The sequence below is a fragment of the Sorex fumeus genome, unplaced genomic scaffold (genome assembly GCF_029834395.1).
Source record: "Sorex fumeus unplaced genomic scaffold, SorFum_2.1 ptg000024l, whole genome shotgun sequence".
Taxonomy (NCBI): Eukaryota; Metazoa; Chordata; class Mammalia; order Eulipotyphla; family Soricidae; genus Sorex; species Sorex fumeus.
In genome coordinates this window covers 21,390,255-21,416,533 of record NW_026606081.1, presented here as the reverse complement: position 1 = coordinate 21,416,533, position 26,279 = coordinate 21,390,255, and the positions used below count along the sequence as shown (strand labels likewise).

Below are 26,279 nucleotides of genomic sequence, written 5' to 3'. Positions count from 1 at the left end.
ACAATTCCTCTCCCAGGAAGTCTCCTTCCGTGGGTGTGGAGTAAGATCTGGGAATCAGTGTTTGCTTGCTGGTTTTTCAAAATGCATGTGATGAGGCTATTTGCAAAGCATATATCACAGAGGACTTGTATCCTGAATATGTAACTTAAGAATAAGTCAAGAAAATAAATTAAGACAGCCCAACAGGATACTAGCAAAATATGTTAACTCCATATCACGTGGGGAAATTCCCAAGACAGAACAGTCATAGACATACATAAAGTTGTGCCACCTCGTTAAGGCTCTAGAAAATCTTGATTAAAATAGCCAGAAAGATCACTGAGCTCCCACGGGAAAAGCTAAAATTACGCCACTTGACACAGCCAGGAGCTGATGACAGTGAAACATCAAGACTCGTCCCAACTGCTGGTGGGGAAAAGGGCTAAAACCACCTTCAAAAACAGTTTGCCAACAGCTCCAAAGGTCAGCTATATGCCCGCCAACGTGGGTGTTCCCGCGATTCACTCGGACGTGCGCCTGGAATTGCCCTGTCTGGCCTAATTGGTCGCAGGCAGTCCCTGCAGCCAGAGTGTGACCGTCTTCCGTGGAAACTGTTGAGGGGAACTGCCCCACCTCCAGGCTGAGTGTCCAGACACAGCTGTGACTAGCCCACAGAGACCTGCTTTTGGAAACTGCCATAGTCACATGGGCATCTAGGGGTCCACGAGTCCCTCCGGGTTCAAATGAGCAAGGCACCATGGATGTCTCTGAACAGCCATGACCCACACACACGTCTCCCATGACCCCCGGCGGCAGCTTTCACCGGGATGAATAGGGTCAAGAAATCAGCAGAAACCTGGGTTTAGAAATTCATGTCCTTCAACAACTGCTGGTGGGGAAAATGGTTAAAACCACCTTCCAAAACAGTTTGCCAACAGAAAATCTAATCCCTGGGAATCTGATTTTAGCCTCAACAGAACATGATGAAATGTAATGATCTGCCACTCAGACAGGGTGGAGGCTCAGGGCCAGAGGGGAGCGTCACGGGGAAGGCACGGGCCGGTCATGGGGGCTGTGAGCTGCCAAACAGGGCCAGGCCGGGGAGGAGTCGGAAATGGCACTGCCCACGCTGAGCGTCGGCGTGAGAAGGACCTGAGAATCCTGCGTGCTGAGACTCCACCGGGTTCTGTCGGGGAGGCCTCCCCCTGAGGTACCGAGGGCATGACTCCTGCTTACAGGAGGAAGGGGCTGCCGGGGCAACTGGGTCCTGCATGGATCTCATCCTCGTTAGTGGGGTGGGTATCCATCCAATGAGTGGTGATCCCATTCTAATGGAGGCTGAACTAATTCTGGCGAGTTTTGCTGGACCTCACTGTTTTGTGGTAGTGGACCCCATTCTGGTTTCTGGTGCCAGATCTCACCCCAGTCCTGGTGTGGAGTAAGGCTTCATGGTTCTAGTCTCCTCTTCTCTGTGCAGTGTTGCCTCCTCAGCCTTCCTCACAGCAGATGCAGTCACACGAGTGGCTCACAGCCCATCAACTTTGCAAAACTCAGAATCAAACTAAACATTCCAGAATATTTCACTGGCATTCCCCCTATTCTCGAGGTGCCTGACCCGCCATAGCTCCCTGAGATGCTTGTTAGGGGGCAGCCGCGTCGCCCACTCAGGAGCTCACGCCAACCCCAGGCCCCTCTGCGCAGTCAGCGTTGGTTGCTCATGGCTGCGTGCCGTATCTGCTCCCTTATGTCTTACTCGGTGTATTTTCTTCTTGGTTATTTCTGTTTCTTAGTTTTTTTCACGGGCCTCCTAAGTCCACGTGTTTAGCACTCGGGCAGCTGAGCTGGAAGTTCCCTCGGGGACCTGTCGTTCTGGGGATCAGGCCCAGAGGGTACGAGACACAGCCCGGCCACTTGGTCCGCAACACCAGTCCACAGTGACTGGGGTCCTTTGGTGCATTTGGGGCCAATGACCATCCCCCTAGCTGATGGATGGACAAAGAAACAGGGGCCACAGCTAGTAACTGGGTTGGTAATCAGAGGCCATTTATTCCAGTCTCAACATTAGTTATGGAGAAACTGTGAAGCATTGAGGCAGCAATTGCACATAGGTGTGGTTGGACACTAAAATAAACAGTGAGCAGATGCAAAGTCCCTCCTTCAGGGAAGTTCTTCTAGGAGACCCACCCCAGGACGGAATCTCACCCAGGGGATCCAGCACTCTACATTGATACCAGGAGATGCGCCCAGGGGGCAGGATTCCATCCAGGGCATATTGCTTTCTCCTTTCCTCAGCCACTATCCACCTGAACAATCATAGTAAGTTTACATCTCCAATGGAGACGTTACTGGGCCCGCTCGAGCAAATCGATGAACAACGGGAGGGCCTTTACTTTACTAATATTTCTAGTCATTTTGTATGAACACAGTAAGGGATATATTACGCTTAATGGTTGGCTCTTCCTGGGGTCTTTCTATGTATCCCAGACAACAGTCCTCAGTCCAGAGAGTCTTTCCTAGCCCCAGCCGGGTCCTTATTCAGTTATTTCTTTCTTTGTCCATGACTGTGCTCTTAACTTATTATACTTCTTATGGCGCTAAGCCTGTCTCTTCTCAAAACTAGGGTAGTTACAGCTTATCTTCAATATATCCAAATCCCTTCGTGGGACCCTCCTTTTGGGGTGCTAGGAACTAAGGGCAACTGAGGCTTAAGACAAGTAAATGTGATGAGTGCTCAGGAGTGAATATTATCTGGAGTTTATTTACTCCCATGTTACAAAAGCATCAGCTGTCCTGTGTCTATACGAAAGGGACATTGCTCTAAACTATGCAAAGGACATAAGGGACAGAGAAAAGCAATATTTCACTTACAAATACAAAATCCAGAGTCATCCGAAGGCTTGGCCTACGCGCTACAGGGCCTGACTTGGAGATATTAGTGACTGCAGATGGCTGGAGCGATAGCACAGTGGTAGGGCGTTTGCCTTGCGCGCCACTGGCCCGACCAAGCCGGGTTCGATTCTTCCGCCCCTCTCGGAGAGCCCAGCAAGCTACCGAGAGTATCTCACCCACATGGCAAAGCCTGGCAAGCTACCCGTGACGTATTCAGTATGCCAAACACAGTAACAACAAGTCTCAAAATGGAGACATTACTGGGCCCACTCGAGCAAATCGCTGAACAACGGGAGGACAGTGACTGAAGATGGGGGCGAAGAGCACAGAGGAGAGGGTCAGGGTCATCACGGGGGACTGGGACTGCCTGATGGGATGGATGTGCTGGGAGCCCTGTGGTGGGAGTAACTCAGGCTCAGCTCTTGGGGGAGGAAGGGCGACCGATGTGCGCCCTAAAGTGCTCAGAGCTATGATCCGAAACCTCTGCAGATGGCTGGCCCGTGCGCAGCTGCTGTGGGCGTGAGCAGAGGCATAGCTGACGGCTACAGCAGGGCACCGTGTGCAGGAGGAGCACGTTCCCAGAGCAAGGTCGCAGCATCGCAGCCTGAGCTGGAGTATGATCCTGGGGGTCCCACTCGGAGACAGGTGATGTGTCACTCAGTACCTGGCAAACAGTCCCAGCCTCTCGGTATTCCCACAAATGGGATTCTATCTCCCAGTAATGCTTGTTAGAGTTCTCAGTGATGCTTGGAACATGGAGTTCCCACCTCTCGGCAAGCAGGGTTCCCATGGAAGCTTCACTGTAGCTTGGGGGGCTGCCCTCCTGGATGCCCCTGCTCCAGGAGCTGCCCGGCCATCCCCCTTCCTTGCCTTCTCGTCACTAGCCCTTCCTGAGGTCAGCCACTCCAGCCCACTCCCTGGCCTTCTATTCTGATGGCCAGAGACTAAGGCCTGGGTCTGCTGCCTACCTTTACTGATAATTAATAGCTGATATTATCCCCCCCCCCATTATACGAAATGAAACTGAGGCACAGGGTGGCTCTCAGGGACCACCAGATCTAAAGGGCGAGGTGGGCCCTAAGCAGGAGTGCAGCTCAAGCCCGAGACAGGCAGCTCAGAAGCTCTGGGGGGCATCTGGTGTGACAGCAGCTGTGTAGTGCCCCCTGCCCTGACTGCCAGCTGCACCCCCACCTTGGCTGCACCCCCTGCCCTGGCTGCCGGCTGCGCCATGCCCCCAGCCCAAACAGAGTCCCTAGTGAGCATGTGCCGTTCCTCCTCCCCGCCCCAAGGTTGAACAGGGCATACGTGTTCCCACTACAGATGTGTCACCCATAATTCTCCACAGTGACACTTAGTGGGTGTAAATACACGCAGATCCAGAGTAAACACTTCATCGTCGTTTTTCTGGTTTCCCGATAGACGTTTAAGTTTGTTTCCATTACTCATCTCTAGATGCGTTCTGCTTTATCAGACGTGTCTGATGTATGTCAGGAGGAAGGACCTAAACAAAGTGACTCTCATGCAAACGCCACATCACTGGAACACTGACAGGGGTGCAGAAATGAAGGTCACCTTCGTGCATGAAGTAAAGCAGGTGGAGAGAGATAAACTTGATCCCACTCATCTGTGATTCATAGAAAACACACACGCATGAACAAAATAAAGCAAATAAACCAGTGATGGGGTGAGCACAGGGCTTTCGGCGCCTGCCTTGCCGTTACCAGCCCAGAGCTCACCCCCATATGGCAGCTCGTTCCCCCAAGCACGCCAGCCCCCAGTGGCCCCTGAATACAGCGCCCAAGGGAGCTCTGAGCACTGCTGGGTGTGACCTCCAAACCATAGAGATCTTTAGAGCAACTGCCCAGCCAGGGAAGGAAAGGCAGATCAGGGCAACACATTCACCAAGGAGCCCAGCTGAGCGGGAACTTGGGCTGCCAGGAGGAACGTCTTGTCTTCTTGGACTGAAGGTCGGATGGCTGAGACCTAATGATGAAAGTCGGACACTGCAGACCTTGGTCATGGGAGTGGGGCGTTGGGCAATGCCTGCGTGCTCCATCGTTCATGAGGTTTGCTGAGACCGACTGCTACGGTGAGGGTGAGTTAGGAGGAAGTGAAATGTGATTCATGGTGAAGTGTCAGAGTTAGGATCTGTCCAGCATGGAGAGGAATGTCCCGACCCATTGATCCCCTGGTGGACACCATCTCATTCATTCCCAAGACTTGCCTGAGCTCAGCTGGGCAGAACTCCCCAGAGAGGCCCAGGGATGCTTTAAGGACAGGATGAAGAGGAGTTCCATGAGGAGGAAACAAACTTCTACAAAGATGAATCATTTGGGAAAATGCAAATGCTGTTCCCTGGTAGTGCTCAGGGAACTGTAGAGGATGCCAGGTTAGAACCCAGGTCGGCCATGTGCCAGGCAACACCTTCCCCACTGTGCTAAGGCTCTCACCATCTCCCTCCATTTTCTTCCCATCCTTTTAAAAATTTATTTTATTTTATTATTGGGTTGGAGAGATAGCACAGCAAGTAGGGCATTTGCCTTGCACACGACCGACCCAGGTTCGATTCCTCCGCCCCTCTTGGAGAGCCCGGCAAGCTACCAAGAGTATCTTGTCTGCATAGCAGAGCATGGCAAGCTCCCCATGGTGTATTTGATATGCCAAAAACAGTAACAACAGGTCTCACAATGGAGACGTGACTGGTTCCCGCTTGAGCAAATCAATGAACAATAGGAGGACAGTGCTACAGATTTTATTATTATTTTCTGAAGTTTTAATTGAATATTCGTAGATAGCACATTACAGAGCTGTTTGTGATTGTGTCTCAGCCATACAACGATCCAGCACTTATCCCTCCACCAGTGTAATTTCCCAGGACCAGTGTCCCCAGTTTCTCTCCCCTCACCTCCCCCCACCCCCAGCCAGCCTCTATGGCGGGCACTTTCCTTCTTGTTCTCCCTGCTTTTGTGCATTATGCTTTGTAGTACAGGTGCTAGGAGGCCATCTTGTTTGTTCAGGTGTTCAGTATTTTATCAGGAAGGCACAGCTGGAGTAGCTTTTTTTTTTTTTTTTGCTTTTTGGGTCACACCCGGTGCTGCACAGGGGTTACTCCTGGCTCTGCACTCAGGAATCACTCCTGGTGGTGCTCAGGGAAACCATATGGGATGCTGGGAATCGAACCCGGGTCGGCTGCGTGCAAGGCAAACGCCCTACCTGCTGTGCTATTGTTCCAGCCCCTGGAGTAGCTTGTTAACCTTCAAGTTCTGATTTGGGTTTTGGAGGGTCATACCCGGCGATACTCAGGGGTTCCTCCTGGCTCTGCACTCGGGAATTTCTCCTGGAGGGGCTCCAGCGACCACATGGGATGCCAGAATCTGAACCTGGTCGGCTGTGTGCAAGGCAAATGTGCTGCCCACCGCACTACCGATCCGGCCCCAAGAGAACTGTCGGGTTCAAGATGAGGCGCCTGACAGACCACTCACCCCTTGGACGGGCTTAGCAGGGCAGCTGCCCGCCCCAAGACCATGCCACCGCCAGCGCTGTGCAGAGACTTCAGTGTCCATCTGGGAAGGCCAGTCTCACAAAGACCCCGGGCGAGACACCCACCTAGAGTTGAACTGCTGACACTCGCAGTTTCCATCAGCAGATGCTGAGGCTGGGACGGGCTTGTGTGTCTGGGTATCACGCGTGTCTCGGTGTCATGCGTGTGTGTGTGGTCCTTGCAGGACCGTCCAGGTGGTTAAATCCTAATAATGGAGCAGAGGCCCATGTAGAACTGCCGCATGGCAGCTCTCCCCTGGAGGTTTAATGATATACGAAGACACTGTTTTTCTAAGGGATCTTTGTGATATGCTTTTAAAAAGAGTTGCCTGATTATTGGCTGTGTGGGATGGGATGGTTTTGGATAACTTGACTTCCAAATCTTAGAGAACAATTTCCCCACCTCATTTTGTGTGTTGTAAGTAGTGAGAAGAGACAGCAGGTAAGTGTGAGAAGAATGGAGCAGTCTTTTTATACAACTTTGAGAATTGAAATTTTCCTTGGTATTTTCTTCAAAAGAGTAATGCAACTCGTTTCTCTTTTGTCTTAAGAATAATGCCTTCATTGTTACGAAAATAACATGTGCTCTCCATTTTAAAAATCTAAGCAGTAAGGCAAGCAGCAGGAGGAGAGGGGCTCGGAACCCGCCCGCCCAGGAGGAACCTGGGCAGGGAGAGTGGGGTGGTCGGTGCCTGGTGGGTCAAGTCGCACATCTGGAAAGCACCGAGACACGCCAATAGCAGGAATGCCCTGTTGGCCTCTAACTCGCACTTTCCTTTGATCTGAAGTCTGCATCTCACCTAACATCAGACACTGCCCTTCTGTTGGCTGATATTTGTGTGAGAGTTTCTCTATTATTTTACTTTCAGTCTGTCTCTATCATATTAAATGATCATGTCGAGATAGCACAGCGGTAGGGCGTTTGCCTTGCACGAGGCCAACTTGGCTGACCTGAGTTTGATATCTCCGCCCCTCTCGGAGAGCCCAGCAAGCTACCGAGAGTATCACGCCCGCATGGCAAAGCTTAGCAAGCTACCCGTGACGTATTTGATGTGCCAAACACAGTTACAACAAGTCTCACAATGGAGACGTTACTGGGTCGCTTGAGCAAATCGATGAACAACGATGAACAACGGGAGGACAGTGCAGTGCAGTGCAGCAGTGCAGTTGATATTTACGGCAAGCTACCGAGAGTATTTGATATGCCAGACACAGTAACAACAAAGTCTCCAATGGAGACGTTACTGGGCCCACTCGAGCAAATCGACGATCAACGGGAGGGCCTTTACCTTTACCTTATCTTATAGATACTATGGATCTGAATCGTGTTTTCAGTTTACTCCAGAAATAACTGCTCTGTGTGTGTGTGTGTGTGTGTGTGCGCGCGCGCGTGTGTGCGCGCGCGCGCGCGTGCGCGCGCACGCGCACACACGCACCTGGTGGTACTCAGGGGTTACTCCTAGCTCTTCGCTCAAGAATCACTCTTGGTAGTGTTCAGGGCACCATATGGGATACAGGAGATTAAACCTGGGTCGGCCACGTGCAAAGCAGATACCCTCCCCGCTGTGCTAGCTCTCTGGCCCAGTAACTGCTTTTTTATTTTTTCCTTTTTGGGTCATACCTGGCGATGCACAGGGGATACTCCTGGCTCTCTACACTCAGGAGTTACTCAGTTACTTCTGGTGGTGCTCAGGGGACCATATGGGATGCTGGGAATCGAACCCGGGTTGGCCCCATGCAAGGCAAATGCCCTACCCACTGTGCTATCTCTCCAGCCCCAACTGCTTTTTTTATTTAGTATATATAGACCTTGAGAAGAAAAGCTTGCAGAGTCAACTGTTGTCAGATTATGAGGTGACCACCGTTAGAAAGAACGTTAAACCATCTACATCCTCCTAAGCCTGTTCTCTTAGTAGCAGCAGAAGCTGAGTGGCCAGAATTCCGATGGCACCCAGACCTCTCTCTCTCCCCTCCCAGGAAGGAACATTTACCATGAGCAGGGCACACAGCAATCTCGAGCACGAGAAAACTGCGTCAATGCCGCAAATGCTGCCGAGGCAGCGGTGGCTGAGGAGTGGGAGAGAGCGGCCCAGCAGGCTGTGCGCCCCCGACTCCTGGCCGTGAGGCTGGTGGGGGCCCTTCCCCTTCGCACTCAGCCCAGGGCCCTATTGCCTCTGGCCTGGCCTCCCCGGGGCTCTGAGCCCAGCGGGTGATGCCTGGACCCTGAGCTGTTTCCCGTCTCAGTCGGTGCCCAGCTTCCCGGGCGGCCTGAGCAGGTTCTTCCCAGCGCTGCCCCAGTCTGTGAGAGCAGCGATTCTGCACCCCTCCCAGCCGGACGTGGCTGGGTCCCACGGTCGGGTGTGCTGACTGCACGAAGGATACTCACTTCCTGAACTCATCCCCGCTCGGGGTCAGAGGCAGAAGCAGGGTGCGACCAAGCTCCGGGCCAGGAACAGGACTTGAAGCCCATCTGCTTCCACCACTCCGCCTGACTCTCCGGGTCTCGGCTGCCTTTGCTGTCTCTCTTCTCTTCCCGTGACTGCCCGGGTCTGGCTGCCTTTGCTCTGCTTCTCCCTCCATGGAAGACCCTTTTCTGACTGTTCTGCCTCATGAAGTGCCCTACCTGGAATGCAGGTACTTCACCAACGTCGCCACTGAGGGTCCCTTGGCGTTCCTGTGACCCAGCCCTTCCCTCTTGCTTCCCACGGGCCACCCGAGGCTCTGGCTGGACTGCAAGTGTGGGACCTCTGTCTCGCCTGCTGCCCCGAGGCAGAGGACTGCCGGAGCCGATGCCCTCGTAGCTGACCTGGCTGGTGTGGGCGCTCACCGTGACTCGGGGGCAGGACTTCCCCCTTGGTGGCAGCAGTGGGCAGTGGAGAATACCAAGTCCCAGGCCGTCCTCTGCCCACACAGCACCCTGGCCTCCACTCCAGCCCCTCCCTCAGGCCTAGGAGACCACCAGCCCACCCTCTCGGAGGCTTCCACCTGGGTTCTGACCCTCTTTCCTGAGTGACTCCAGCCCCCCCCCCCCCCCCAGCACATCACCTTGCTAGGGGAGAAACGGGGAAGGGGGGGCAGTTATCGGGATTCAGCAGCCCCAGGACCCCGGAGCAGAGCAGTGGCCTCTCCCCTGTCGGGTGAGCTGTGCCTTTCATCTCCGGAGAAAGAGCTCCGGCCACCCACGCCCAGGAGCACAGTGATAAAGGATGCTCTCCTGTGACAGCATATGCTAATGCGCAGACTCTCGAGGGAGGGAAGCAGCGCCTCTGTGCGCTTTGAAGCTATCATTCTTTCTCCTGCAACTGGCTTTCACAGCAACTCAGCCCCCCTAAGGCTCTATTTTAACTTGGTGAAAAGAAGAGGCTCCAACCTGCCTTTCACTTGCCCTTGCGACTTTCACTTTTTCAGGAGGGCTGTTGAGAGATAAGATGTATTTTGAACAGTGACGGTTTAGAAAGGGGTCTTGGCTTTCCGCATGGGGAGTTAGAAAGTCACACTCTGAAGAGCCACAGGGGGTGCGCATCCTCCCTCAGGCACACGCTGCTGCACGGGTGGCCTGTGGGGGCCAAAGAGGAGCCCCCAGCCAGCCTCCCTGCAGCCACACTGCAGGTGGTGCGGGGGCAGTGCCCAGTTCCGTTTCAGTTCTGTAAGCACCTGTCGACTTGCGTCTCTACTGTCCTCGGGTGCTGAGGTGAGTCTGCAGGAACTCGGAAGGTGGAGACAGACTGTTCGGGCATCTGAAGCCCAAAGCCCCATCAGGGGTCTCGGGGCTGATCTGAGGAGGTCCCAGATCAGCCTGTCCACCCGCAGGACAGCGAGGCTCACCCACTGCCCCACTGCCCCCGCCATGGCCTCTCCATAGCTGAGGACATGGGCAGGGACCCCGTTTCTTTTCTTTTTTTAAAAAATTTTTATTAGTGAAACACCATGAGGTACAGTTCTAGACTTACAAATTTTTGTGCTTGGGTTTCCATTATACAATGATCGAATACCCATCCATCCACCAGTGCCCATTTCCCACCACCATGGATCCCAGTATCCCTCCCCCCCTCCCCCCCATCCCACCCTGCCTCTGTGGCAGGGCATTCGCTTTTGTTCTCTCTCTCCTTTTGGGTATTGTGGTCTGCAAAAGAGGCATTGAGTGGCAATCAAGTTTGGTCTATAGTCTACTTTCAACATGCTTCTCCCATCCTGGGAGGATCCTCCCAATACCCTTTATTTGGTGCTCCTTTCTCTATCTGAGCTCCCTTTTCCCCTAGAATGTGTGGCTGGCCTCCAAGCCATGGAGCAAAACTCCTGGTACTAATCTCGGTCACTCTTGGGTGTTAGTCTCCTATTTTGTTACTTTATGTTTCCCAGATGAATGCAACTTTCTCTGTCTATCCCTCTCTTTCTGACTTATTTCGCTTAACATGATACTTTCCATGTAGTACCACTTGTATGTAAATTTCATGACTTCATATTTTCTAACAGCTACATAGTACTCCATTGTGTAGATGTACCAAAGTTTCTTTAACCAGTCATCTGTTCTCAGGCACTCAGGTTTTTTCGATTCTGGCTATTGTAAAGAGTGCTGCAATGAACAAACAAGGGCAGATGTCACTTCGACTATACGTTTTTGCCTCTCTGGGATATATTCCCAGGAGTGGTATTGCTGGGTCAAATGGGAGCTCAATTTCTAATTTTTTGAGAAGCATCCATACTGTTTTCCAAAAGGGCTGAACCAGTCGGCATTCCCACCAGCAGTGAAGGAGGGTCCATTTCTTGCCACATCTGCACCAGCACCGGTTGCTTTCGTTCATTTGGATGTGGGCCAGTCTCTGAGGTGTGAGATGGTATCTCATTGTGGTTTTGAACTGCATCTGCCTGATGATTAATGATGTAGAGCATTTTCTCATGTGCCTTTTTGCCATTTGGATTTCTTCCTTGAGAAAGTTTCTGTTCATTTCATTGCCCATTTTTTTATGGGGTTGGATGTTTTCTTCTTGTGGAGTTCAACCAGTACTTTCTATACCCTTGATATCAACCCCTTGTCAGATGTGTATTCGGCGAATATACTTTCCCATTCTGTAGACTGTCTTTGTATTTTGGTCACTGTTTCTTTTGAGGTGCAGAAGCTTCTTAGCTTAAGATAGTCCCATTTATCTATCTCTGTTTTCACTTGTTCGGCCAGTGGCGTGACATCTTTGAAGATACCATTAGCTTCAATGTCATGGAAGGTTTTGCCAACTTTGTCTTCAATGTACCTTATGGATTCCGGTCTGATGTTGAGGTCTTTAATCCATTTTCACTTTACTTTTGTACATGGTGTTAGGCAGAGATCTGAGCCCATTTTTTTGCATGTAGCCGTACAGTTTTGCCAGCACAATTTGTTAAAGAGGTTTTCCTTACTCCACTTCACATTTCTTGCTCCTTTATCAAAGATTACATGATCATATGATTGAGGGGAGATGTCAGTATATTCAACCCTGTTCCATTGGTCTGCAGCTCTGCCTTTGTTCCAGTACCATGCTGTTTTAATTATTACCGCTTTGTAGTAGAGTTTGAAGTTAGGGAGGTTGATTCCTCCCATTTTCTTTTTCCCAAGAGTTGCTTTAGGTATTCATGGGGGCTTATTGGGACTCTGTTTCTGAGGCTGTCTAAGCTCTGGGTGCTCACCCAATACCAAGAGCAGAGGATGGAGCCGACAGCTTGGCCAGCACTCGAGGGTCACTGCTTCTCACCCTTCCTGCCCGGCAACAGTTCCTGACTTTTGTGTTTACATTTCTGAACGACTTCATCCGCAACTGTTTGATACATGAAGTGAGAGTCTGTTTGAACTCAAAATCTGCAATGATAGCTGTTCATCAAATATTTATCAACCATTTTCCTGTGAACTTAGTGGGGAGACTCCCATTCATCAGACTTTGCTGCTTTCAATGTGGCCTCAATGTTTTCTGCCTAGAGCTTTTCTATTGATTTTTTTTCTCTTATTACACATGATGCTCTCTGCACCTCTAGTGTGTGGCTGGGACCAGACAGGTGCCCCAGACAGTGGCCGCAGGTGCTGTGCGTGTAAGCAGAGCCTGGGGCAGCCCCAGGGGCCCAAACATCATGGATGACCCCACTGTCCTGAGCATGAACTGCACCACCAGCCTGTCCACAGCCTCGGGGTCCCCAGGGGCAACTCCCAGTCTCTGAGCACTGCTGGGTACACGCCCGGACCCAGCCCGAAACCCAGCCATATCCAATCCAGAACCAACAGCAAATGCAGAGCCTGTCCACAGACTGAGATGCAACAGGAACCTCACCCACGGCACAAACCCCAACATGACCCGTCCACTGAGGCCACAGGTCACTGCCTCCGTCCCAGCCCTCGTCCTGGGGCCCCAAGTACTTCCTGCATACTCGCTTCCTCTGGCACTTCATAAGGACCTTCCGAAGGCAAAACCATCAGCATCTTTCTCCATTTAGAGATAAAAAAGTAAAAAAACCCCTTCGTTTTTAAACCACCAGTGAAGCTTCCCAACAGACTCGGGGCGAAATCTTTGAACTACAGACCAAGTATGCAAGCATCTGAGTGTCTGTTCTTACTTCGCAGCTGGGAGATTTGCTGAGTGGATTCTGGTGGGCGTTCCCATGGGGAACTGTCTGATTCCCTCCACCCTGCTTTGCAGGGCTCCATGGCTGAGTCTGACAGCTCAGAGCGCCACCTGGCTCTACAGGGCAGCCTCCCCAGGCAGCTGTTCTCGAGTAACACAGGGCATCAACAGTGTCGCTTCACAGGTAAGAAAACAGTCACTGGAGCTTAGCAGACCAGCAGGGCTGTTCCCGCCACCCTGGGCTCCATCTTCCAGGAACGTGTGGTGAAGACTGGCTGCCAACAGCTTCAAGGATTCCTCTTCCAAACCACATGTATTCAGGGTGTCTGTGGGGGACTGAGCCTGAGGGAAACAACATGCACTGAGTTGACCTGAGGAGGGACGATGACTCAGAGGACAGTGCCCAGAGTGGATGCCTCAGACTCCCTGGCAGTCTCTGCTCTTTCTCTGCAGGTGGTGGAGGGTGACCTGAGGCACAGCCGCAGCCTGGTTTCTCCACGGCCCCGTCTGTGTGACCTGGCACCACTGAAGCTCTGTGGGGGTGCCATCCACTCAGAGCACTGCTCGTCCACTCAGGGCCCTGCCTGTCTACTCACGCCCTGCTCGTCCACTCAGGCCACTACTCGTCCACTTACAGCACTGCCTGTCCACTCACGGCACTGCGGCCTCTCCTGGTCTCTCTCTAGCTCCCTGTGCAGGTGCTCATCCACTCAGGGCACTGCCCGTGCACTCAGGGCACTGCTTCTCTTTCCCAGCCCCCTGTAGGCACACTGACCTCACGGCTTCAGAAGCGGCCACAGGGCCACTGCCTCTGTCCCCCCTGCAGGGCACCAGTCGCTCCCCCTGTGCTCTTTACCTAAACCCTCTTTAAAACTCTGAGGAGCCACGATTTACAGTTTGATCAGTGGCAGGTTTCAGCATTCCAACCCACAGCCCCTGTGAGCCCCTCCGAAACCCCTGCCCCCCCCCCATTAGCATTCAGGAAGGCTGATGCGGCAGAAAACGGGGGTATACGTATCTTTTGAAATATATATATTTTTATTTTCTGGATAAATAGCCTGGGCTGTATTGCTGCACCCTGCGGAGCTTTTAGCTTTCATTTCCGAAACGCCTCCACTCTGCTTACCTCGCTGGCCATGTGCCTCTTGCCTCTGGACCCCGGCAGCCCTGACTCAGCCTCTCGGACACAGGACTTTCCTTTCTCACGGGGCTGAGGAGCTTCTCGTTCTGCCTCGTCTTTACTGCCCTAATGACTGGGAGTTTCCCATCAGCGTCTTCATCATGTAACTGTCTTAAAAATCTGCACGTCTCCTGATTGTTACATGAGTTCCCTGTAACCTGGGTTCCCTGGTTCCGTGTCTGGTATCCTGTGCCTCCTCCCCATCTGCGTGCTGCCTGCTAGTTCCTGCAGTGACACTTTCTCTGCATGAGAGCACTGACTTAATTTCACTCTTGTTCCCTTTGCTGTTGGAGTCTCAAGGACATTACATCATATCACCCTTATATATTATTATAATAATTGTATACACATATACTGTACTGTCCTCCCGTTGTTCATCGATTTGCTCGAGCAGGCCCAGTAACGTCTCCATTATGAGACTTGTTGTTACTGTGTTTGGTATATTGAATACGTCATGGGGAGCTTGCCAGGCTTTGCCGTGTGGGCGAGATACTCTCGGTAGCTTGCTGGGCTCTCCAAGAGGGGCGGAGGAATCAAACTCGGGTTGGCCGTGTCGGCTGCGTGCAAGATGTATATGTCTTTATGTGTATATGCCCTACCATATCACATAAAGACATAGATAATACACACATACTTTTCGGTTCTATAGCCAGGAGTCCAACTCAGATTTACTGGAGAGACATTCCTTTCCCCACTGTATGTCCACGGCTCCCTATTATAAATTGTCTTTCCCTGTAGGGAGTTATTTCCTGTTTTCATTCTAATACTACACTGCTTCATGACAGAATTGCCTGAAAACGACCATTGGGATTTTGAGTGGGATTGTGTGTATCGGTAACATGGCTCTTTCCTCCATGTTGTTTCTCCAACCCGTGAGCACAGGTGCTGCCATTTCTTTGTGTTCTTTTCTTTTATCCTTTTTATTTTAAAACACTGTCTTGGTGTTTATAAACTCTTTACCTTCTTGGTTTACTTCCAGGCATTTTTCTCATTTTGGTAAGGTCATACCTGAGATTTGCTTCATTATTTCTCTTTCCTCTGATTCATTGTTTGCATATAGAAACGCGAGGGGGTTTTTTTGTATATTGATTTTGCATCTTACTTTACTATCTTCACTTTTTTATTTATTTCTAGCAGTTTTACAGTGGCGTTTCTAGGGTTTTCTATGTATACTTGCAAATAGTTAAGGCTTTTACTTCCTTCCCCGTCTGGATTGCCTCAGTCCTTCTTGCCTCACTGCCTGGACGAGCACATCTGAAAATATGTCAAGCAGTTGGAGCAAGACCAGGCCGCTTGGTTTGGAAGATCTTACAGGAAAAGCTTCCATTTTTTCACCATTGAGAGTGATAGCTGGTCAGATTGTTTATGCATGTGTGATACATGATGTGCATGGCTTGATATATACGCTAATTTATCATAAACATCCCTTATTGCATTAAAGCATATTCTTTCTGTTATCAAATTTTAAGTTTTATCTTAGGGTATCAAATCTTGTCAAATTTGAATCAGATTCTTTTGGTGAGAGCTTTCCCTGGGGAGCTTTCCTCTGTGCATTCAGAGAACTGGTTCTCTATTTCAGGCATCTATTATTGGGGGGTAGGGGAGTTTGATTTCATTTCTGTCTATTCCCATTTGTTATTATTGGTTTCTTTATCCTGACAACTGGCTTTGTATTTTCTTTTCGGGTTCCTTTAGGTGTCAGGTTTGATAGTTTCTGGAGGTCTCATTTCCCCGCGGCTTCCCTCCCCGAGGCTGAGCCTGCTGACTGTGTGCTCGCTGGACCCAGTGTTCTGTTCCGTTCTCCCGTCGGCATCTTGGGGTGGCATGCCGGTTAGACCACGACACTGTGGAGAATGTCTCTGCTCCTGGGTTCCTTAACCGCAGTCATGCTCCGTTGTTTTCGAGTGTACTTTGTGTATTTCCTCTTTTGTTTTGTTTTTCTCCATTAGACCCCCTTTGGTGTATCTTTGGTTTCTGGAAAGATTTTTCATTCTCTAAACATTAAGTCTTAGAGGGAGGTTTCCAAGTTACAGAACAAAATTCCATCAAGATTCCACTGACATTTTTATTAAAACTATCTGGAATTCGTAAGCTAAAAGAGTCCTACTGGGGCTTTCCATTGGGAACCATGTTCCTTTAGTCTATTTATCCAGAACATTTATTATCCCAGCATTTTTCTCACAGGTCCACATAGTTTTTATAATTTTCTTATTACTGTCTTATTACTGCATCTGATCTCTTAATGTTTACCTAGAATTTAGCCATCCCATTAAACTTCAGAATTAGTCTTTTCAGGTTTGCATCTCTAAATTTTCTAATATTTTCAAGGGTAAACCATAATTTTGTGTCTTCATACTCAGTATTTTTAGGTCTGTATTCCTTTTCCTGGATTTTGCCCAGCCTGGACTGTGGATAAATGTTAAATAACAGCATTCAACTTGGTTTTTCCGCTCATCTGTAAGATAAGCCCTGCTTCAAAAAGGATTCTTCCTTGCCCTCGCTCCAAGTTTGGCTTTTCTGGGTCTCAGAATTTCCCAGTTGTCGGGGTATGGTGTCGCCAGCAGGTCAATCTGTACCTCGCCTGAGTGCATCAGCAGCCTGATGGCGCCTTCAGTCTTCCAGATACCCCAAAGTCACTGCTGTGTCTTTGGCCAGACCCCAAAAACTTGGGGCAAAGTCTACCAAGGAAGTAAACGGCCAAAAGTTAGGTATGTGGGAGACACACCCACAAACCACCTCCGGCTCAGCTATATAATTGGAGACATGGCCTCTCTGGTTCCTGATTGAACTGCTTAACGGCCATGATCCCAGAGACTCAGAAACAAATCTCGAAACCCAATGGCTTTTAGCAGAAATGCATCTGGTTCCCAAGTAGGTTACTGTCGCCAGGTCACCCCAGGGGGGAAAGGGTGCTGTCCCTCCGCCTGCTCCCCTAGGCAGTTCGGTGGCTGCCACCCTCCAGGGACCATTGGGCAGTCAGGTTTGGGCCCTCAGTGACGAGACACATGGGACCTCATGGGATGGGGGTGAGCCGGCCCTTTCCTCCCCATCCCAACGAGACCCTGAGTTGCCGCCCATGAACTGCCTTTCTGGATCCTGATCAAGTTGCTTAATGGCCATGATCCCAGAGACTCAGGAACAAATCTCAGAACCCAGCAGGTTTTGGAAGAAATCCCTCCAGATTTAAGTGTTAAAATTTCGGAATTTCAAAATTGCACGGCCACTACTGCAGCCATGTGACATCGTATGTTATTCTTAACCAGCAATAGAAAACAAATTGTCTACTGTTGCCTTTTCAGCAGATCTGAGTGTTGGGGGTAAAATCCCAAATAATAATGGTGGGTCTGGTGTCAAAATATTCAATGTGATCAAAGTAGAGAGAAAGTAATGTGGAAATCATCTGCCCCACAGTTAGGGGGAGGGTGTGGAATGGGGGTTACTGGGTTTTTAGTTGGTGGAGAATGGGCACGGGTGAAGGTACGGGTGTTTCACTGCATGACCAAAACTTAAACTTAAACTTAAACCCAAAAGCTTTGTAACTGCTCTCACAGTGATTCAATAAATTTATAAAAAATGGGGAAAAAAGTAAGGTGGAGTTCATGCCCAATTCAATCAACTAATCAATGGCTGAATAAATAGCAGTACTCTTACATTAAAAAAAAAAGAATCTCCCAGTTGCAGCATGAATGTAAAAAACAATTCAAAAAATAATAAAATAAAAATTAAAAAAGTAAAACAATTGCAGATGAATTTCCTGTTTCCAAGGGGCTTCCCCCAGGGCTGCAGACCTGCCCTGCATCAGACCTACAGTGTGACAGTGCTCATTATTCCTTGGTCCTCTTTCCCACTCCGTGTCCTCAAAGAGCTGAAGAATTCCTTTCACTCAAATTCTCTCAGTGCCGTCTCTGAATTCCTGTCTCTATTCCTGCTTCCCCCGACCCATGGTAATGTTCTAACTCAAAAAACAACAAGTCTTTTGGGGAAATTTTTTAAATTTATAAATATATAAATGAATTTATAGATAAAACTGTCAAAATTTTAAGATTTTGCTCCAAGATGTACAATGTACTGTACACTTCTAGTTCTTATAGAAGTCAGAAGTTTTTACATGAACTTTTTTATAACCAGTAAAGCTAACCCTAATTAGTTTCATAGACAGTATTATTCCATTAAAATTAACTTGCCAACTTTGCATTTATTCTATGTAAAAATGCCTATGTAACATTTTTGCTCCTGTAACCTCAAAAGAACACCATCCCTTTGAATCAGACTGTCCCATAATTCTTAACCCTGAGACATTTTGTGCTATTCCAGCATAACCAGACTTCAAACTAAGCTCAACTCAGGCACTCTGCAATTCTCAAATGCCAATTTTAATGAGCTGTCATCTGATAACTCACTAGGGCTTGTTTTTTATTTGAAGATAAGGGTAGCATGGGGGAGTCTTAGAAGTATGCATTATGCAGATGCAAAAATTCTTTATCAGATTTGCTTTGATGTGAATGGCTCATCAGTGATGCTGGCTGCACACGTTCAGATACGGTCCAGTTCCCCTACGTGGACGGACAGGCCCACACTCCAGGGCCCTGTCTGACCAGCCACTTCTCTCTGATTCGTGCTTCCTCTGTAAACTGTTTTTCTTCTGTTTTCCTCTGTCTTCTGTAAGCTGGCACTGCTTTGGTGCACTATGTCGAAGAGAAAACTTCGAGACCGTTTGCTGCTTCTCCTCCCTCCTTCGGAGGGAAGGGAGGGGTGTGTCGACTCTCCAGACCCTGCTGTCCACTGTCCAGGGCAGCCCGCAGCAATGGTCTGCTTAAATAAGGTCTCAGTCCATTTTTTTTGAAATTTTTTATTTTATAAGATAGTTCACAATATTTGATTACATTTAATATTTGAACACCAATCCCACCACCTTTACATCTTCCCACCACCATAATTGGGATGTTTCCATCCCAAGCCCCAATCCTTGTCCCAAAGCACAACTGAAATAATATATTTTGTATTGTTTGTTCTGAAAAAACGCTGAAAATGCTACAAAAAATATCCGTAGAGGAAATAGTGTGAAGATTGCTCTATTTTGGCAGGGGCCATTAAGACATTCTTTAGGATATCACTCACATGCTGTTAAAGGTTGAGTGATGTGAACTTTTGTATATATATCTGAAAATATGTATATATGCATATATATATTTCCCTCTATGATTGGTTGCCTACTATTAGAACCCTATCAAATGTGGTGTGGTACTCTTGGAGAATGGGTAGGAAGTGTCTTATGATGTGTCACACAGCCACATATGTAGCTGTGTGGTCCAGGAATACGTTCACTCGTGCGTGAGGCTCAGACCAAGCGTGTGGCAAGCAGCCTTGAGTGTGGCGGTGGTTGGGCTGTGGAAGTTTTTCGTTGCCGGGGCTGGGTCCTTTGGGGCGGGAAGGGCTCTCACCCACCCCACTCTGGTGCGCCCTGAGTAAAACAGCCTGGTGTGGAGTCTGGTGGCATGGCAGGCTCCTTTCCTGGAGAAAAAGCCCGGTTTCAGTCCATTTGACTTGAAATAGAAATAAAAGGTTTTTACTTGGATAACACAGTTTTTTTTCAAGAGGATAGTTTTAAAGTTTGAGAGTTTGGCCCTCTAACTTCAGGTTTGGACAGCGAGGTCTCGGAGCTGTGAACCTGCTTGCCCAGGCTGTGCCCAGGGGCCCTCGTGGGCCGGACTTGAGCTGCTTCCCGAGCTAGGAAGGAATCGAAGGCCTTACACTATTTCCCTGGCTGTCACTGTCATGATTTTTAAGCCCCATTTTAGATGCTGCCCTTTCAGGAACCAGCCTGAAACAACCCCTGTCTCTACACTTGAACTTTAAGTTTTACTTGCTGCTTTGTATCTTCCTCACCCAATTTCTGCAGTGCCTTTGAGCAGAGAGCCTGGGAAGCTCTGCCTGGTGCAGAACAGCTCCTCATCCAAGAGTGACCAAACACGGAAATTCAGACCGCACCCACCTGCCTCCTGGCCTGGCTCTGGCCTGGCAGGGTGGGGAGAGGCAGGGTTCCCCGGCCCAGCAGAGGGCAGCTGGACTCTGGCCGCCTCAGTATAGCCCAGCAGACCCCAAGGGCCAGTTCCCAGGTCCAGGCAGAGATGAAGAGAATCCCAGAGCTGCTGGGAAGCCCCCAGCTCCCACATGCCTGCCACTGAGCTTAGGCCTGGGCACCCATGGTGGACAGCTCCTGCCCAGGACTGTCTCAGCCACGTGGGCCCAGAAACGAGTGGCTGTTCTGGTTCCCGGCCTGAGCAGCCTCCTGAGCGCGGGACAGCGTGCTTCTACACACAGGGATGCTCCTGGAATGCCTTGCTGTGGCTCAGGCCATGGGTCTGCCCTGATCCCACACCATTTGGCTGCACTGTGTACCCAGATCAGGGCAGTATCCAGTGTTGTGCTTCTCCCTCTGACTTCTCAACTTACCAAATTTTGTGTGGGGGGTGTGGGGTGTGGGGTGTGTGAGGCAGTACACAAGGCAGTGCTCAGGACGTTCTCATGTTTGATGCTCGGGATCACCTACGGCAGTGCTCAGGGACCCCTACATGGTACTGGAGGTTAAACTGAGGTTGACTGTGCCTTCACCCCTGTACCACCAACTTAGCAACTTTTAAAAAGCTAAACTCAACAAGAAACACAGGGGCTGAAGCAACAGTCCAGTGGCACTTGCCTTGACTGCAACTCGGGTTTGGTCTCTGCACCCCATTTGGTCTCCTGAGCCCTGTCAGGAGTGATCCCTGAGCACAGAGCCGGGAGTAACCACCACCTGGTGTGCCCCTCCGCACAAAATGTTGATATCACAAGCATGCCTCACATTCTATGACCACACTTGACCTTGGAAGCATCTGCCGGTGCCCATGCACGTGTTGTGTTGAACTTCCACTTAGAAGGTTCCAGACCAGCCTCATTTAGACCTTGTGTCTGACCTGGAGAACAGCAGCACTTTGCCAGCAGAGCTAAGGGTTTCCAGGGCCCTGGGTCTGTGCCTACTGGAAGGGAGGCTGGGGAGCTGGCACCCCCTCACCCTTCTGTTCTTGTCCCCAGCGTTCCGGAGGGGCCCTGGCCGTCCCACTGTGTGCATTCCAGGGAACCGTGTCGCTCCAAACGCCGACCGGGAAGACCCTCTCCCTCTCCACCTACGAGGTGAGCACCGAGGGGCAAATCATCAGCCCGGCTTCCAAGAAGACGGAAGTGTACCGGTCTAAGAGCGTGGGCCACGACCCCAGCACCGAGGACTCGCCTCCCGCTGTGGCCAACACCAGCGTGAAGATACACCTGGAGGTGCTGGAGATCTGTGAGAATGAGGCAGCGCTGGACACCGTGTCCATCATCAGCAACATCAGCCAGTCCTCAGCTCAGGTCCGCTCGCCCTCCCTGCGCTACTCACGGAGAGAGAACAGGTTCGTGTCCTGCGAGCTGGGGGAGAGCGCCTCCTACTCGCTCCTCCTGCCCACAGACTGCCCCGACCGCGGCCTCAGCATCTCCATCCCCGACACGGTGGAGGCGCACAGGCTGACCAGCGGGCAGCAGCAGAGGGATGGGGACGGCTACCAGGAGGAAATTCAGCTGCTGAACCAGGCTTACCGCAGGGGTGACCAGGGCAGCCAGGCGAGCAGCAGCCAGGATGCCGCAGCCCTGTCCTGAGGGGGGCTTCGGAGAGGCAGGCGGGGGGGCTTGCTGGAGCTTCACCCCCACATCCTTCCCAAGAATGCCTCCCTACCTGGGACAGTGGCCGCGGGCACAGGACTGCGGGGGAGGCAGGACTTGGGAAGGAAGCAGCCCTGAGGGAGGGGAGCAGGTGTGCCACATACACCTCCTGTCTTCGGGGGCCACGGCCATGCCGTTCACACGCTGCATCAGCCCAGCTGGACTGGATGCATCCTTGTCAGTCGTGGCTAAACTAGTGAGGTGGAGAGCAGCGCCCGCCTGGACAGGGCACCAATGAGGCTGTCAGACGTTCTTGCACCCCCAAGACTCGCTGACCCCTTCTCACCCCAGCTAGAACATGGCGAGCACACAAGTGCTGTTGGTGGCCTATGAGAGGTCAGTGTTATCACACAGGGGCCAAGTTTCTCTCACTAAGCTTCCCAGAATCTTCCTGAGTCAGACTGGCCTGGTGTATCCACCAGTTTGCACTTCACAGCCAACAGGCACTCGCTGTGCACTGTGAGCGGCTGTCCTGGGCACAGACTCCTTGCCATGCTGGGCCTCATGCCAAAGGGGAGGGGGCTGCAGGAAAGGGGGAGCCCCTGGCTGTTCCTGAAGCGCCAGGCTGCTCCCCGCCAGCAGACCAGGCAGCAGCTCCCCACTGGCCCCTGGGAAGGCACACATATCTAGACAGCAACCAGCTTTCAGTTCTCACCCACGCATGCCCCGGGCAGAGCTGCATTGCTCCCCTCTTAATGCCGATGGGGTGCTTCCTTCTCTCTGAAAAACCTGGTCCTGACGACAAATGTCACCTGCTTCAAGTTAAACTAGTCATCCTAACCCCAGTGTGGTTGCCAGTGGTTGTGAATGGACACTCCAGCCTTTCTAGGTTCTGTTCATTTGGATGAAAACTGGGGAAAACGCCACAGAGTGAGCTTATGTGAGGTGCACCCGGTAACAATAACAAACATCTGGTTGCAGCAGAGGAAGAGGCAAAATCAAACTTGTGTTGACTCTAAAAGTATGTTTCACAAGCCTCAGCTCTGCCCGACTTTCTCTGCCATTCTGGAAGCACAAACCATTACGCGTTAGGGGCTTCCAGTTTCTTTTTCAGAGAAGCATTGTCCAAGCAGAGCTCACTGTGCTTTGCTAAGTATCTGAAACATGCACTTGCAACTGGGCTGTGATGGGAAGGGTGGGAATGGCAGAAAAGGCGGATGCTGGTGATGTATCTCAAACTCTCCTTCAGGTTGAGTTATTTGGGCCATTCTGTAAACACACATTAAATGTATATTTAAATGTTATTTTGTGTGGTCTTTAACTCTGCTTTCTGTCCCTAATATGGTCTACCCTAACACAGAGACACACACAGACACAGACACAGACACACACACGTCAGCACTGGTACAAAGCCCTGAGATGACCCTGCCCTCCTGTCACTTGGGTGGTGCAAGGCGTTGTGATGGGCCTGGGGGAGAGGGGACAGTGTGGGACTCTGACTCAATAAAAGGAGTGTTGTGGGTGACCTAGGTAAATGATCTCATTCTCCACGTTTCTCACGGGGCCTGTGCTCCGGGAGTCGGGGATGCCTGTTCAGTTAAGGCTGGGCTCCGCATCAGAGCCTCATCAGAGGCCAGGCTGGAGACGGGGACAGGACTTTTGTGCTCTGGGCCGGGTTCCTGTCCTCCCACTCGCCCGCCCGGGACTGCAGCTTCCCGCGGGGACGTGGTACACGGCACCACCGGGGATGCTGATGGTACGGATGGTACACGAACACTGCGGATGAGGATGCTGGGTGGCCCTGCTGTCAGAGGAAGGACCCGGAGGTACCAGAGAATAGGGGGAGCAGGTGACGCGCCTTAATTTGAATATGTAATATGATTGGTTGTTCGATAGGCCTAATTTGCATGAGGACAGAGGCACCATACTTGCCCATGTTAGGGCGTGTGTGATCTGACTGACCATTCTCTAGACCCTGCTCCATAAGACAGCGGCTCAGAAACCCATATTAGGACATGTGCCGTCTGATTGGCTGTCCCACAATCACTTCACGCCCTCATTTGCATATGTGACCAGAGCGGTTGGTCACTTTAGGCGCCCATATAAGGGCACGTGCAACCTGATTGGTTGTCCCACAATCACGCCACGCCTTCATTTGCATATGCAAACAGATTGACTGTTCCAATCGGGTGGTCTCATGGTGTGTACCCAATCAAAGAGCAGAAACAACCAAGGGCAGGGTATGGGAGGTATATACACTCAGGTGACTGTGTGGGAGCCCCTGCTCTTTCCCCACAGCTTCCGAGCTAATAGCCTGGTTGTTGCCTGTAGCAAAAAACGAACATCAGCTGCTGAATAAAAAAGCTGCAACGGAGAAGGGCTGCAGTGATCAGCGAAATGATCTTCGGTGCGGTGTAAGAGCCCAGTGCACGCGGTGATGGCTGTAACACCGTGGCACACCACCCGGGTGTGAGGGGCCACACACGGACTCTCAGGGCTGTGCTCTCTGACTCTGCATTGTTCTGAGCGCCCTGGTTCACTCGGGTTGTGTCAAGTGCAGACCCTGTCACCTGGGTTCCGACACTCGCCTCCAGGACTGACACAGGCAGGGTCTTTCCCCGGGGTGAGGTCTCTGCTCCAACATACAAGAGCACGGGGAGACCCACTTGCACTGTAGAAGGGATTCCAGGGCTCACAGCAGGAAACCCAAACACTCAAAGTATGGCGGCAAGAGCTGCTGGTGTGCTAGGCGGGCATCTCCAGGCCCTGAGCACCGGTTCCGGGGACCTTGGCTCACGCTTCCCAGGAGCATGCTGGGTCGCTGTTCCAGAAGAGAAAAGATGCCTCCAGAGAAACTAGCATCCCCTGCTGCTAAGCAGGTGTCGTGACCTGCTCGGTGGGAGAGCAGCAAGAGTGCCCACAGCCAGATACGGGAGCTGGAGGTGGGAGGGATGGCAACATGGAGGCAGCATCCACGGCAGCTGCCTGTCCAGGTGGGCGCTGCTCTCCATGTCACTAGTTCAGCCACAACTGACAAGGATACATCCAGCCCAGCAGAGCTGACGCAGCATGCGAATGGCACAGCTGTGGTCCTCAAAGACAGGAGGTGTATGTGGCACACCTGCTCCCCTCCCTCAGGGCTGCTTCCTTCCCAAGTCCTGCTTCCCCCACAGTCCTGTCCCTGTGGCCACGTTCCCACTTTCCTCCCGGGTGGGGAGGCATTCTTGGGAAGAACGTGGGGGTGAAGCTCCAACAAGCCCCCTCAACTCTCTGAAGCCAGAGCTATACATCTGTCTATGGAGGCCATGAGTCTCTTTTCTCTGCAGGTTCTGCTCCACACCCAGGAGGTCTGTTCTCGAAAACACTAAAATTTCCCCTCTTGCCCTTCTGAACTAATAGTTGTTGCACAGGGCTGGGGGCAAGGAGAAAGCAATGCCTGATCCCCTGAGCAGGGCTGCCATCGTGGGGACTACCCTCAGAGGCAGGTCAGGGCTCCCCCTGGCTACACCCCAGAGGCTGGCAACTGGGAACCCAGTTCCGGGGGTACAGGTGTGACAGCGGGAACAGATTCCGAGTCCAGCCTGGCATCTGCAAGAAGAGCTGAGCCAGCCTTCCACTGGCCCAGAGCCACTGAGCCAGGACACCTTCAGACCGCACACTGGATCACCTAGGAGAATTGCTATTTCCAACTAAGGGAGGAAGAAGCCCAAGGAACAGATTTTTCTCCAGACTTTCCCAAAGTGACATTTGTTGTAAAGCACCAGCTTGGGCACTCCCGTTTGACTTTATGCTGCAGAAGGGGTGGTGGTGGGGGGGGGGATTCGTGATGTTCGCCTTGGGAGGACTCTGCTTGGGACTGAGAGAAGATACAACCCTCAGACAGACGGCTTCCTGCTCTTGGGTCAGCATTGGAGATGGTGTGGGACCAGGGTGCTGCTGCACACATGACCTGACCTCACCTTCACGGGCTCAAGTAAGTGCACTTCCTCGTGCAGTGCCCGGCTGTCCTGCACCCCTGCATTCCTGGGCCTGGACGCTCGGCCACCAAAGGGAGCAAGAGTCTGACCTCCTACCACCTTGGGTGCTGCCCGAGGCCCACTTTAGGGCCGGCGGCACAGGCAGAGGAACTTTGGAAAGGCGGGTGCTTGAACGAAGCGTCTCACCGAGGGGGTGATACAACCAGTCCCGCTACCCGCACCGTGCTGGGGGCCCTGGCCTCGGTCACCGGGTCTTGTGGGCGGCACCCCCGGAGCCCGCCCCCCTCGGAACCGCGTCTGGGCTCGAGGCTGCCCGGGCCGCTGGGCCCGGGGCCGCGGTGGCCGCCCCTCCCCGCGGACACTCCCGCAGACGCGCCTCCGGCGGCCGGACAAAGGCGGACAGTGACGAGCGGGAGACGGCGCGCGGGACGGTGCCCTGGCCGGGCGCGGGCGCCGCGG

At 51.6% G+C, this 26,279-nt stretch overlaps 1 protein-coding gene across 1 annotated transcript in view; it reads left to right on the top strand.

Annotated features, from left to right (window-relative positions):
• Positions 1 to 21,840, top strand: part of GPR149 (G protein-coupled receptor 149) — a 29,369-nt gene extending 7,529 nt beyond the window's left edge. The window contains exon 4 of the mRNA XM_056114312.1: positions 21,241 to 21,840. Within this exon, the coding sequence (XP_055970287.1) occupies positions 21,241 to 21,840 (600 nt within the window). The remainder of the gene's footprint in view (positions 1 to 21,240) is intronic.
• The last annotated feature ends 4,439 nt before the right edge of the window (positions 21,841 to 26,279 follow it).